At 32.1% G+C, this 13,608-nt stretch overlaps 4 protein-coding genes and 1 non-coding gene across 5 annotated transcripts; 2 read left to right on the top strand and 3 right to left on the bottom strand.

Annotated features, from left to right (window-relative positions):
* The first annotated feature begins 2,426 nt into the window (after positions 1 to 2,426).
* On the top strand, positions 2,427 to 2,499 carry Trnar-ccg (transfer RNA arginine (anticodon CCG)). The gene has a single exon. It is a non-coding gene; the product is annotated as a tRNA-Arg (tRNA).
* Positions 2,500 to 2,809: 310 nt separating this feature from the next.
* LOC128398067 (aspartate--tRNA ligase, cytoplasmic-like) lies at positions 2,810 to 4,865 on the bottom strand. Its single transcript, XM_053358882.1, has 3 exons — positions 3,545 to 4,865; positions 3,353 to 3,464; positions 2,810 to 3,116 (listed from the first exon to the last, which is right to left on the bottom strand). Exons 1-3 carry the CDS (start codon positions 4,718 to 4,720, stop codon positions 2,953 to 2,955), a joined length of 1,452 nt encoding a protein of 483 aa, XP_053214857.1. The 5' UTR covers positions 4,721 to 4,865; the 3' UTR covers positions 2,810 to 2,952.
* A 384-nt stretch (positions 4,866 to 5,249) lies between these two features.
* On the bottom strand, positions 5,250 to 7,058 carry LOC128398069 (leucine-rich repeat-containing protein 40-like). Its single transcript, XM_053358884.1, has 2 exons — positions 5,903 to 7,058; positions 5,250 to 5,739 (listed from the first exon to the last, which is right to left on the bottom strand). Exons 1-2 carry the CDS (start codon positions 6,633 to 6,635, stop codon positions 5,513 to 5,515), a joined length of 960 nt encoding a protein of 319 aa, XP_053214859.1. The 5' UTR covers positions 6,636 to 7,058; the 3' UTR covers positions 5,250 to 5,512.
* A 687-nt stretch (positions 7,059 to 7,745) lies between these two features.
* LOC128398066 (uncharacterized) lies at positions 7,746 to 11,836 on the top strand. Its single transcript, XM_053358881.1, has 6 exons — positions 7,746 to 8,281; positions 8,503 to 8,690; positions 8,916 to 9,118; positions 9,219 to 9,769; positions 10,254 to 10,466; positions 10,957 to 11,836. The coding sequence occupies exons 1-6, from the start codon at positions 8,102 to 8,104 to the stop codon at positions 11,710 to 11,712; spliced, it is 2,091 nt and encodes a 696-aa protein (XP_053214856.1). The 5' UTR covers positions 7,746 to 8,101; the 3' UTR covers positions 11,713 to 11,836.
* A 144-nt stretch (positions 11,837 to 11,980) lies between these two features.
* On the bottom strand, positions 11,981 to 13,548 carry LOC128398073 (uncharacterized). The gene is made up of 2 exons (XM_053358889.1): positions 13,214 to 13,548; positions 11,981 to 12,718 (listed from the first exon to the last, which is right to left on the bottom strand). The coding sequence occupies exons 1-2, from the start codon at positions 13,317 to 13,319 to the stop codon at positions 12,237 to 12,239; spliced, it is 588 nt and encodes a 195-aa protein (XP_053214864.1). The 5' UTR covers positions 13,320 to 13,548; the 3' UTR covers positions 11,981 to 12,236.
* Between the last annotated feature and the right edge of the window lie 60 nt (positions 13,549 to 13,608).

Genomic DNA, 13,608 nt, shown 5'->3' with positions numbered 1-13,608 from the left:
AATTTTTTTATATTATGATTAGTTTTCGAGAATTTGAAAAAAATATCGAATTTGACCAAAAACTCTCTTTTAAGAAGTTCGGAGGGTCCTAGCGAATTTATTTTTTGGTCGAATTTTTTTTCAAAGTGAACAATCAAATTCTCTAATATCCTTTAGTAATTTTCACTAATTAAGAAAAATTAATTCAATCAGGTAAAAATTTAGTAAGCGATTGAAGTCAAAAAAGTCAAAAAAATCTTCCAGACGAATCAAAGGGGGGAGTATTACTTTTTGCTCAGAATTCGACATTTTTGAAAATTGTCTTTTTTTACATTTTTTTCAATAATCAATAAATTGGTTGCTTAATTACAACTTTTTTTGCACCAATATAATTTCTAATGTTTGAGCATTATATTAAAGCAAAAATGACTCAAATCTGATAATTAGTTAATTATTTAATCAAAAATAAAATTGGCTCAGTTTGTTCTGAACAACCTAATATTACTCTTTGGCTACAGATACTCACCTTGTCTCTCATCTTGATTGTCACTTTATCGGCACAGTATCAACATTTTAAAAAGTCGAAACAAAACAAATCGATCAAAAAGAAAACACTAACAAATGTGATCTCATTTTCGAGGTAAACATTTTGATCAAGACAATCAGCTCATTAGAAGATGAATTAATTTTGATTACAATTATGTATTCTAAAATCACCAACATTTACAACTCATATTCTATTTGTACATTTTGATTGCTAAGTTTTCATTCAATAATATGATGAAATTCTGATGAAATTTTCAGGAGAAAAAAACGAAGAACTGAGAAAATGTAATTCGATTGAAAAGTTAAAACATTTCTAACGAAAATCATGTCACCTTTTCCCGTTATACTTTCGTTTTTGCTAGATCTTCAATTCTCTGTAAGAATACTAACAATTTCCGGATCCGTTAGAATTGCTTATTTGAGTTTTACTTTTAGAGCCTCCTGATTGTGGTAAAACAATAATAGCAAAGGTTGTTGCTTCTTAATCTAATGTACCTTTCCTTGCGATGGTTGGAACGTAATTCATTGAAATGATCGGTGGATCGAGTTAGAGATTTGTTTAAGGAAGCTCGAGAACGAGCACCATGTCTAGTTTATGAAATTAACGCGATCGGAAAGAAGCGAGATTAGATCTGATTAGATTTCAATTCAATCCTTCGAATCGATACAATAATAATTACCTAAATGGTGAATGTTCACAAAGTACAAAATTCGTAGTCTTTTTACCGACGTAGTAAATATTGAAATAGATTCCAATCCAATAAAAATCAATTACATAATCAAACCTGTTGAAACAGTAACTCGATTCAAAGTGATACATAATTGAATCGTGTTAACATTATTTTCACGATCATCTAGTTACCTAAATTTGGGAAAACTTCACGATTCGTGTTGGAATTGTTCAACTTGAAGGCTAAATTACTTAGAGGTGAATATTAAAATTCGGGCCCGTTTCCTGTCCGTAATCGTAAAAGAATCCAATCAAATTGTCTTGGAAGGGATTGTCAAACCAAAGTAGAAATGTATCTCATAGTTGAGGTTGAGAAAAGATTCAATTTGATAATCGATTATGGAACTGGATAGATACGAAAAAAGAAGATCAATCAAAATTATTTAGAGATTTTAGTTTGTGAAAAGGTGAAACTGTTGATTAGATTCATTGGAGTTTCGTTCGAGTTAGGAGTTAGAAGCTCCTTCTCCAAAACTTGAGAGAATTTTCTCTCTCCGATCTGTCACAGTTCGTCCAGTAAAAAACCAAGGAAATTCGACCTTATCAGAAAGAACATAATTAAGAAGAGAGATTCTTTTGAGAAAGATATTAAACTATTGAAGGAGCAACAAGTAAATGTTATTCTGATGTTGTCCACGGCTCCTTTATCCAAATCAATAGCACGACCAATTGCATCTCCTGAAGGTCAATATTCACCGTATTTATCGATTGTTAGGTTCCGTTTTCTCATTTGACTTCATTCAAAACCAAAGAGCTTCGATAGCTGATCAACCAACTCGCACAATGACTTTGGAAACGAACGTAACCTCGTAAGTCCATTTTCCTTTGAAAACGACATTGAATCTAAAGAGAAAACCAGACTGACCAGAGAGATATCGTTTCTCAGAGCCCATTACAACTGATCCAATACTTGACATTCATTCATTTAAAGATGGATTATCTTTACCCGATAGATGTTCAACCAATCCCAATCTCGCCGATATTTCAATTGAGAAAATTGTATCATCTATAAAGCATTTAAATGCTCTTAAACGGAGGAAAAGAGCTCGACCTCATAGTCGAGTAGATAACTTATTAAGCTTAGAAAAAGTTTTTCTATTCTATTTTTGCTTTCTCTCTCATTCTTTTGGTCAAGTCAAAGTTTGGTAACATTTTTACCTTCGATGTTGACGCAGTCGTGGCCTAATGGAGAAGGCGCTGGCCTCCGGAGCCAGAGATTGTGGGTTCGAGTCCCATCGACTGCGACACATTCGTTTTTACAACTTCGAACTTTTTTCCCTCGTTTTTCTCCTTCACTTACTTTTAAAAAGTCGAAACAAAACGCATCGAATCAAAAAGAAAACACAAACAAATGTGATCTCATTTTCGAGGTAAACATTTTGATCAAGACAATCAGCTCATTAGAAGATGAATTAATTTTGATTATTCTAAAATCAACAACATTTACAACTCATATTCTATTTGTACTTTTGATTGCTAAGTTTTCATTCAATAATATGATGAAATTCTGATGAAATTTTCAGGAGAAAAAAACGAAGAACTGAGAAAATGTAATTCGATTGAAAAGTTAAAACATTTCTAACGAAAATCATGTCACCTTTTCCCGTTATACTTTCGTTTTTAATAGATCTTCAATTCTCTGTATAAATATTAACGAACGAAATTGATCAGTTCATTTTAATTTTCTTTTTCTTTCTTTAAGGAGTCAATCTCTTTGGATCTCGAGGGAACAGACTAACTTTACGAATATTGTCCAAACCAAGGAAAAGCATTGTAACTCTTTCAAGACCAATTCCGCCGCCGGCATGAGGTGGACAACCGAATCTAAAAGCATCAATATAACTTTGCATCTTCTGTGGATCTGTTGATTAGAATGAGAGTAGAAAAAATTTTATTACAATACAATCAACATGTGTAAATGTCAGTAACTAAATAGTAAATTTATCTAGGTAGACAATGGAGTTTAATTAACGTTAATTGTGTTAAATTAATTAAGCTTTTGATCTTCTCTTCATCTCTATTTGTCAGATAAGAGGGGAAAAGATAAGCTACCAAAGAGAGAAAAGGTAACAATTAGAATAGAATTAAGTTTCTCACCTATTCCATGAGCTGCAATTTGTTTCATCAAAAGTTTTGGATCGTGAACACGTTGAGCTCCAGACATAATTTCCTCACCTCTCATGAAGAAATCATAAGAATTTGAATATTTCTGTCGATAGAAATGAAAATATACATAAATTGTGATTATAGATTTTGAAAATATTTCGGTTATTATGATGATTAACTTACAGAATTGGTTGGATCGGGCATAGTGTAAAAGGGTCGGATTTTGAAGGGAAATTTATCAACGATGAAAAAATCAGTATCGTATTTGGCTTTGATTAACTTTCCGAGTAACTTTTCATTAGCGGTTGTCAAATCATCTTCATCGTCCATTTCTACACCAGCCTCACGTAATAATTGAACCACTTCGGGAAAATCAAGACGTAAACTTGGTTCTAAAAATTTAAATGGCTCCGAATGATATTGTCGACGGACAATCTCAATTTCTTCCTTGTACAAAATGGACAATCCCTTGAAAATGGCCACAAATAGACGATCAAGTACATCGAGAACTTCATGATAATGATAATTAAAAGCCATCTCTAGATCGACTCCAACAAATTCTGTCATATGTCGATGGGTATTTGAATCTTCTGCACGGAAAACAGCACCAATTGTGAAAACCCGATCAAAATCAGCGGCAATGGCCATTTGTTTATACAATTGAGGCGATTGGGCCAAATAAGCTTTCCCCTTGAAGTAAGACACTTCAAAGACATTGGCACCACCCTCACTGGCAGCGGCGATAATTTTTGGTGTATGGATCTCAATGAATCCCTCTCGTGATAAGGTCTCACGGAAAAGTTGACATAAACCTGATTCTATACGAAATATGGCCAAATTGGTTGGTGTTCGTAGGTCAATAACTCGATTATCAAGTCGAGTATCTTGATTAACCAAAATATCAGGTCCATTTTCATCACCACCACCTTCAGGTCTAGAAGCATCTTCTATTTGTAATGGTAACCTGGCTTCTGATTCACTGACAACGAATACCTTGTGTACCGAAATTTCAACCTCCGATTGAGAGCAACTTTCAACTGGTTTAGGTGCTTTTTTAACGATCCCTTCAACATCAACCAGCGATTCTCGAGAAATGCCAGAGACAAATTTCAACATTGACTTATCAACAGAATCCGAAACTGAGAGTAAACATTGAATAGTATATGATTGCTGGCGAAGGACAAAGAAACACTGTTTACCCTTTGACCTGATGGTGTGAACTCGTCCTCGTAACCAAACAATTGTCTCACGAATACTTGGATCAAGCGCTTTAACAGGAATCAAAGTCCTTTCCGGTTTCTCACTTGACTGAATAATCGGATAAACACCATACTGAACATTAACAACCGGTGAATCCATAATTCTAAGAAAGAGATGACGCACAATAATCAGTGGAAAATTAAGTACAATCAGACAATTTTTAATTACTTGGAAAAGAAAATAATTAACTCAATCAGCCACAAGTGAAAACAATTAACTCAAACACATCTACAAATGAAAATCCAAACAAATGAAATCAAGAAGAAAATATCATTTATACAAAGAAAAGCGGTAAATTCAAATTCAAATTCCAATTAAATTCTATTCGAGTTTCATTAATTGCCAATTTAACTTAAATCTAATCACAATTAAGGCATCAAAAGTTTCGATTCTTAATTATATCAATCGAATCGAATCATAATTAGTGTCAATTTGATTGTAAACTATCTAAAATTTAGCAGGAAGTAAATTATCAACTAGAAGATGATTTAATCATTTCGATCACAATTAACTTTAATTGGAAGGATAAAATCAAATCGTATGAGTTAATTATTAGTTAAATTAAGAGATTAGTTTTATATAATCAAGTTAACCATAAAAAGAAAATAAAAAACAATCACAATTAGTATAAAAAATATAATAAAATCTTTATAAAGATTGAAAAAATTGTACAACAATCAATTGATTTGATTAGATTGGTTAACTTAAAAAGTAAACAAATTAAATTGTTTGGTCTTAACTTGATGATGATGATGATAATTACAATATTGTATTTAAATGCTGTTTAGGTTAAATATTGACAACAATTAGCAAGAAGGGAAAAGTAAATATTTTGGTGAATATAAATTGTGTCTTAATTTTTACAGAATCAATCAGAATTATCTCATTATTTCAGGTGAAAAACAGCAATTTAATCACTAACAATGAACTGATTAACGTGATTAACGGTAAATTAATCACGGATGATGATCCTGAGCTACAAAACTCTTCACTTGGTGTTGACCAAACATCGTGGTCCTTAAATCGTATCGGGTAACCACATTCAACGCCTTTAATTGCGTTCTCACGGATCCAACGGGCGAATCGCGATTTAGCAAAATTACAGGTACAATTAATTTCTATTACAATTAACCATTGATTAGAAAGACCAAGCAAGAAAAAAGTAAGAGGAAAAATAAATTAATCATCTTGTAAGATAGAAAGTAAATTGTGTTTACCCAATTGAGAGCATGTTGGTTGTTGATTAGTGATTGGAATTGTAATTGGAATTGATTAACTTACTGTTTAACATAATTTTTCGAACCCGATGGAGACTTCGAGAAAGATCATTGGCCAATCCCTCGGAAACCGATTGAATCTCATTGTCGGTTAAATCAAGAATTTCAATCTTCATGAGAGCGATAATTGCTAAAGGGATTGACCGTAATTTATTTTCTCGAAGTGATAATTCAACCAAGGAATCGTCAAGATGATGAAAAGCGGCCCGAGAAATACTGTAAATGCCAATATCGTTCAGCCAAAGGGTTTGAAGTCCATTCATACCGTCATGGAAAACATTTTCAGGTACCAGGGTGTAATTTTCATTGAACAATTTAAGACTATCAAGATTACCAAGAATCTCAGCTGATTCCCTGATAACATGAAGGTCAATCGATGTATTATCCAGAACAAGCCAACGAATATCAACAAGTCCACTTGGAAGATCAGTCATATCTTTCAGATTAGAATCACGAACTTTAAGATGAACTATTGGGGTAGAAGATTCAAAATGTATCTCATCGATGTCCCGGTGCAGGTCACTTCCCGTTGTCTCTGAACATTCAACACCCAAACCAAGGACATCACCATGATCATCAAGAACATTGAAACATGAACACTTACCTTTAATCTCGGTATTGAAACGATCATCACAAGATTCAGTGATTATATTATTCAATCTGGACAATAAAGTTAAACAGATAATTAAAAATGAAATTGGATTAAAACAATTCGCAACCACTAATCCTAAAATCATCGTTTTAATTACAATTAAAACTAAGACCTAGTTAAGATGATGATGATGATGATGATGATGAAGGAGGAGGAAGAAGATGATAATAATTATGATGGTTAATTAAACTACTAATGGGAAAAAGTAAAAAAGGTTAATCAACTGGTAATAATAAGTAGATGATGATCAAATTAAATTGTGATTAAATGTATATCAAGATGATAAACACATTAATCCAATGGTAAATAAAGTAAACACTTTACAATGATTAACAAAGGAGCCTTTGAGTTTCATTTCAACTCTGGTGATAAATTAAATCATGGAAAGAGGGATAATCATGATGATGATGATGAGATTGAAGATGATGATGAAAAGGTAGCTAATTTAATGATGATGGTTGTTGATTGTCGTCAGTAACCTTGGTTATTATTACGGTACAATTGTAGATTAATTGTAAACGAATTAGTGATTTTCTTAATAATATTTTTTTTCTTCGTCTTTATTAATAGTTTCATTTAGTTTCTTCTTGATATATTAACAGTTATTAATCTTATCTTCAAGTTATCATCAATCCCTTTTCGTTATCAGTCACACCCTTGAAATCTAATTATCTGGTCATTATTTATAACTATTGACCAGTTGATCAAAGTTAATGATAATCGCAAGTAAACTAATCAATAGTTTCCATTGATTGTTGAATTAATCTCAAGATACTTACTGGTCATCATTTTGATTAGAATCGCAATTGTCACATTATCATTTCTTTCTCAGTGTAATTAGCTCTATGATTATCACGATTATTGAATTTACATTTATATATATATGTATGCAAATTCATGATCACGATTAACTAATTTAATTACTGTTATTACAAATGCAAAAGAAACAAAAATTAACGAAAACAAATCAATTGTTAATCCATTGGAAAGAAATAAATTTAATGAGACTTGACTGTGATTCTATTGTATTGGTGATCGTAATTGAAGACAATTAAACAAGTTTACTCATTAAACTGTGAAACAATTAACTAAAAAATCACCTTGCAATTGAATTAATTGTTCAATTTGGAACAACAATTAACAGTTAACTCGATGATCCGATCATCTCCACCAGGTAGAGCTTCCAGTTAACCGATCAAGAGAAAAGTAAACAACGTTTTTTCATTTCTCTTTCTCATCTTAATCAATCAACTAATCGTTTGATTGTTAATTTTTGCCAAATTGATTTGTCATTAAATTTCGTTAATCTTCAACAATTAAGAATCGAGAATGTTAATTAATCAGTACTTTTACTCTAATCCTTTGTGAATGTTTTTCTCCATCACCATTGGTGTTTACTTTTGCTTCTTGTTACCGGTTAACTGTTTTTATTTTTTTCTATTCTTTTTTTGTTTGTTTCCTTATTGAGAATATTTTTTGTTCTTTTCTCTTTTTTTTTTGGTGTTTTTTTGTTAAAATTGATTTACTTATTTGTTGGAATTATTTGGCTCAATGTCTGATCGAGGTGATAATCGGATACCCAATCGAGTTGCTGTGTTAACGATTAGTGACCGATGTTCACGAGGGGAAACGGAAGACCAGAGTGGCCCTTTTATTGCTAATTGTTTGACTGAAAAGGGACATCAAGTTGTTAACAAATTCTGTATCCCAGATGATTATTCAATTATCCAGGTAAGTTTAAAAATTTTATTCTATTTTGAATTGTTCTCTTGTACCAAAATATTCCATTTTGTTGGTCGATATTCACACCTCATAAATGGGTCATCTTTGGTAATAATTAGTGCATTGGTCTCTAAATAGGTCCAACCTTTTTCTTTTGTTTGTTAATTTTGTTCTTTTCTCTTTGTTATTTTATTTTATTCTTTTCTTTTTTGTTCTCTTCTCAACTAAAGGAAATTCTCATGGATTGGTCTGATTCTACTATGGTTGATTTAATTGTTACCACCGGAGGTACTGGTTTTACCGATCGTGATATTACCCCAGAAGCAACAAAATCAGTCATTGAACGGGAAACTCCTGGTCTAGTCATCGGTATGATTGTAAATGGCCTTAAATCAACCGACTTTGCAATGCTTTCAAGGTAAGGCAACAATCGAGTTAATTAACTCTCTAATTAATTGAATATATTGCCAATTATTTCACAGGCAATCTCATCTCAATTGAACAAATTTCTTCAAGTTTTCTCTCCCTTTCTCTCAAAGTTCTTGACCTATTTTCGCTATCTTTATATCCATTTGAATGCAGAAATAATCAACTATTACAACAATTAAATTGTTCATTTTTATTTCTTTTTCTATTTCGAAAGACTTTGTGCTGGAATTCGTAAATCAACTTTAATTGTTAATCTACCTGGAAGTGTTAAAGCCTGTAAAGAATATCTAACAGTATTGGAGCCAATTCTTAATCATGGAATTGATCAATTGCGAGGTGATAAATTAAGAGTTAAAGTTAAACACACAGAGATGCAACAACCACGTAAACCGCTTGTATTAACAATTAAAGATCCAAGTAAGTTATTGATAGTTAACTGATCAATTTTGATGAGCAATAAATTGATTTGTTTTTTCACTTGTTCTTTTTTTTTATAACAATTAACCAAATTTACTAGATGTGCCAACTACAATTAACCCACGATCACCAGGAACACCAATAGTACCTTTATCATCATCAACTCCTCTTCCACCCTCACCTGGATCAACAGCGGCAAATAAAAGCTCAACAATGATCCGAACATCGCCAATATTAAAGGTGACCAGCGGCGGTTTCCAGTATCGTAAATCACCATACGAAATGATTACCATGAAAGACGCTGTTAATTGTATAATGACTGAACTTAATTCAACAAGTAAATTGGAGAGTCAGAAAATCATTTTAAAAAATTCAATTGATCTTTTAGATCGTCGTGTCTCAACTGACATTCAATCCAAGGTTGATGTACCTTCATTTGCCGCTTCAATTAAAGATGGTTACGCCGTGATCTCCTCAGATGGTCCAGGTACACGGAAAGTGATCTCATCCTCGATTACAGCTGGACTACCAGCTGATGGTATGTCCATCGACAAGGGATGGTGTGTAAGGATCAACACGGGAGCTCCAGTACCTGATGGTTGCGATGCTGTGGTTCAGGTTGAAGATACTGAGGTCACATCACGAACTGATGTATGTAAACATTTAATTGTCATTATCTAATTTAACTTAATCACATTCAATTTTCAACTATTTCCTTTCATTTACTTTCACTTTTGTTTTATATTACAAAAATAGGAGGAAAAGGAAATGAAATAATAGTTATCATTATTATTTTTTATTATTTATTGAAATTTTCATATCAATGAATAAGTTTCAAACAATATAAATATTTTTTTTCACCTTTAACATTATTATTATTATTATGTTTACAATTGATAGAAATCAAGGTAAAAACAAGATTGAGGTTAAATTACTTTAGGTTGATTGTCTTGTGATAATTTGTATTCCTGTTTTAATTTCAATTGTAATCATTGTTGATATTATTCAATAATTATCATTTATTCATTAAGATAACCCTGACAATGCAACTTTTATATAATATATTTGATTGAATCATGTTTCCAATTGTTTGCCAAATAATAATTATAACCTGATCTTTGTAATTAACTTTCAGGATGGACAGGAAAGTGAGATTTACATTTCATCTGTTCCCAAAACTGGTCAAGATATTAGGTCAAAGGGAAGTGACATCAAAAAAGGAGAGACGGTCATCAAAAGTGGCAATAAAATTGGACCCATTGAACTTGGCCTTTTAGCGTCCATTGGGGTGACCCATGTTCCCGTTTATCGACGACCAAGAGTTGCCGTTTTGTCAACCGGAGATGAGGTAAAAATGACTTAATCATTTTAATACAATCATCTCCCATCGATGGAGGATTATCTTTAATCTCTAATCTCTAACGATTATAATCATTTCCTACTAATCCAATTCAGTTTGAAAGTTAATCATTTAATTAGGAGTTTAACTTGGATTTAAATTATTAATCTCGTAATCATTTACATAACTGGGATACAATTTGTAAGGTTGTACATGAATTTAAATATCTTAATCCAATTGAAAAATCCTTGACTCAGTCAAGTTAATCAGTGAATAATTTTATCGTTCATAATCAAATTAGAATTAACCATCTGCTCAAGCAATTAGATTTTTGTTTCTTTGTCTTAATCAACAATTAACCTTCATGAAAACTAAACCCATTCAGATGCCAATAATCAACAAAACCATTATCAAGTTAAGATTAACTGATTGTATGGAAAACTATTTACATAATGATAAATAATCAATGAAATTTGTTCTAATTACTCGAACAATTTAGCTTCGAGAGCCTGGTGAAAATCTGATCGGCGGTGCAATTTGGGATTGTAATAGGATAACCTTAATATCATTTTTACGTCGACGAAATTTTGACGTGATCGATTTGGGAATTGTTGAAGATGAGATTCGATTTTTGGAAAGTCGAATATGTTCCGGATTAGAAAAATCTGACCTTCTCATTACCACCGGCGGAGTTTCCATGGGTGAGAAAGATATTTTAAAAACCGTTCTAACTCATTGTTTCGGAGCAAAGATTCACTTTGGTCGAGTTAAAATGAAACCCGGTAAACCGACGACCTTTGCTACCTGTACAACAGCTGATCGTCGGCGATTTATCTTCTCATTACCTGGTAATCCAGTTTCAGCTTTTGTTAGCTGTTTACTTTTTGTTATCCCGGTTCTTGACCATCTTTCCGGTCAATCGTCTTGGTCAACATCAACTCTTTCATCGCCAAACAAATTGTACGATATTTGGGATCTTCATCCATGGATCAAAGTGACCATTTCAATTGCTCCAGGTGAACCAAGTAAAATTGTCCTCGATGATAGGCCAGAATTTGCTCGAGCCATTGTCCACTTTGGCGGAGGAGAAAGTGACCTTCCCACTGCCTCTTTAATCAAGGGAAGTCAAAAAAGTAGCCGATTGACCAGTGTAAAAGATGCCAATGCATTGGTACTTTTACCAACTCGAGATGAAGTTCCCGATGGTGTAATCAAAGATAATCACATTACCAAAGCCATATTAATTAACTTTTGATTCATTTACCTTTGTAAACAAAAAGGTAACAAGGATAATTTAGAAGATGAAGAATAGAAGCTAAAATAAGCAACTAGACATATCAATTACTAAACAAGAAACTTTTTCAACTTGGATGGTTTCTCGAGACAACAATTATCAACATTATATTCCCCGACATCAATTACTACTTATCAAAATTTACCTGAAAAATTAAAATCAATTACACACCAATAACAACAACAACAACAACAATGAAATGGATGATAAATGATTAGAAATCATTGAGTAACCAAATGGAAAGATGATGTAATTGTGAAAAAGAGACACAAAATGAGAATAATCAATCAAGGAATGTGATTAAATAATTTTGTCAGAAAAGTTGTCTAATTTAGACAAATTAAGAAAGACATAAATTGCTGTTATAATTCATGCCACAACAATCGTATTCTAAACACACGGAAGTAAAATTTTCGAGGGATAAGAGTAAAAATTATCTCCAGAAAAACATTATTTCCATGTATATATTTATGGTTGTACAAAATTTAACCGACAAGTTGTTTGTGGGCCCAGTTGAAACCGTCGATCATCAAATTTTGAACATCATGTACAACATTGGTAAAAGCTCCTTGAACCTTTGCAAATGAAGCACCTTCCAAATTGATATTCTCGCCTATCCATGATCCTAGTTTGGCAGATAATTGTTTCAAATTTTCCTGTCCTACCGCAAGATAAGTTCCAAATTCAGAGGTGAATTTTACAATTCCATTGGCAATGTAGGGTATAATGACATCATTGGCATACTCTAATTTCAAGGGGATTGTTTTATAAATCCAAGAGGTCACTGGTTCGGAAAGTTGTACCACGTATCGAAAACCAGATGAAAGGTGGCCAGTTAATTTCTCAATGTTTGCTGTCTTGTACACGCTGGCAATCATAACAGGTAATTTACTTGTTACCTCCTTTTCAACTGTCTGATAAACACCAAGGATTCCACTGTTCTTCAGCCATTTACCCGTAACAGATTCTTGAAAGAGAAAAGAGAAAAGAGAGAGAAAAAAAAGAAAGAGACAAATCAGAATTAGATTACACGTATATATAATAAATAGCAGAGTAATTAATAATAGAATCTGTTGATGATCAAAATCAGAAGATGGTGAAAAATTGTCAACGTAATTAAATATGAAAAGAAAGAAATATATTTTATATATCTTTCTCCTAAGATAATAACATCGAAAATTATTCCTCTATCATCGTTTAACATTATCATAATAGAATAGAATATTTATCAACATGAGAAAGTCAATGAACCATCTATGTTCCAAAAAAATGGAGGGAGAATTATAAATATTATCCACAATTATTGTCTCATATCTAATCGATTATCACTAGAGACAGAGACAGAGACAGAGGGTGAAGTGTTTAATGTCCTCACATGTAAAATGGTGATGAGTAATTCACACTAAGGTCATGAGAGTAAAAATCTATAATTATAATAGATCAACAAATGATATATACTTACTTGAAAAGCTACCATGATTTAGAACATCATAATAGACCATAGAACCAACACTGATTAAAATAAATATAAGAGGTATTTTAATACTCAAATTAAATCCAATTGTCATGATTTGTCACAACTAAGGTTATGGCTTTTTAAGAGTGAGATCAATAATAAAAAGAAAGGAAAGGAAAGAGAGAGAAAGAAAGATGAAAGAAGAGAAAACCAGGATTCTCTGACTTTTAGGATGATTTAGAATTTAAACTGTTATTGTCAATCTGTTTACTCTAATCACGATTGTTCAAAAGTTCGATTCACTTTTTAATAGTTAATCGCAGAACCACAATCAAAGAACAAGATTAATTCTAGTAAATTAATTAAAAGAGATTAATAAATAAACGGTAATTTAGAATACA

Source organism: Panonychus citri, unplaced genomic scaffold (assembly GCF_014898815.1).
Source record: "Panonychus citri isolate SS breed McGregor unplaced genomic scaffold, ASM1489881v1 Contig00045, whole genome shotgun sequence".
Lineage (NCBI taxonomy): Eukaryota > Metazoa > Arthropoda > Arachnida > Trombidiformes > Tetranychidae > Panonychus > Panonychus citri.
The sequence above is the reverse complement of the archived record's forward strand: the minus strand, read 5'-3'. Positions and strand labels throughout refer to the sequence as shown.

What these genes read in the sequence shown, in the direction of transcription:
- LOC128398067 (XM_053358882.1), bottom strand. Translation starts at nt 4,720, where the DNA reads ATGGATTCACCGGTTGTTAATGTTCAGTATGGTGTTTATCCGATTATT. An exon ending in TGCCCGATCCAACCAATTCT is followed by an intron (nt 3,465 to 3,544) that starts GTAAGTTAATCA and finishes TTCTATCGACAG; the next exon opens with AAATATTCAAATTCTTATGA. An exon ending in AATTGCAGCTCATGGAATAG is followed by an intron (nt 3,117 to 3,352) that starts GTGAGAAACTTA and finishes TCTAATCAACAG; the next exon opens with ATCCACAGAAGATGCAAAGT.
- LOC128398069 (XM_053358884.1), bottom strand. Translation starts at nt 6,635, where the DNA reads ATGATTTTAGGATTAGTGGTTGCGAATTGTTTTAATCCAATTTCATTT. An exon ending in TCGAAAAATTATGTTAAACA is followed by an intron (nt 5,740 to 5,902) that starts GTAAGTTAATCA and finishes TAATTGTAATAG; the next exon opens with AAATTAATTGTACCTGTAAT.
- LOC128398066 (XM_053358881.1), top strand. Translation starts at nt 8,102, where the DNA reads ATGTCTGATCGAGGTGATAATCGGATACCCAATCGAGTTGCTGTGTTA. An exon ending in ATGATTATTCAATTATCCAG is followed by an intron (nt 8,282 to 8,502) that starts GTAAGTTTAAAA and finishes TCTCAACTAAAG; the next exon opens with GAAATTCTCATGGATTGGTC. An exon ending in GACTTTGCAATGCTTTCAAG is followed by an intron (nt 8,691 to 8,915) that starts GTAAGGCAACAA and finishes CTATTTCGAAAG; the next exon opens with ACTTTGTGCTGGAATTCGTA.
- LOC128398073 (XM_053358889.1), bottom strand. Translation starts at nt 13,319, where the DNA reads ATGACAATTGGATTTAATTTGAGTATTAAAATACCTCTTATATTTATT. An exon ending in AAATCATGGTAGCTTTTCAA is followed by an intron (nt 12,719 to 13,213) that starts GTAAGTATATAT and finishes TTCTCTTTCAAG; the next exon opens with AATCTGTTACGGGTAAATGG.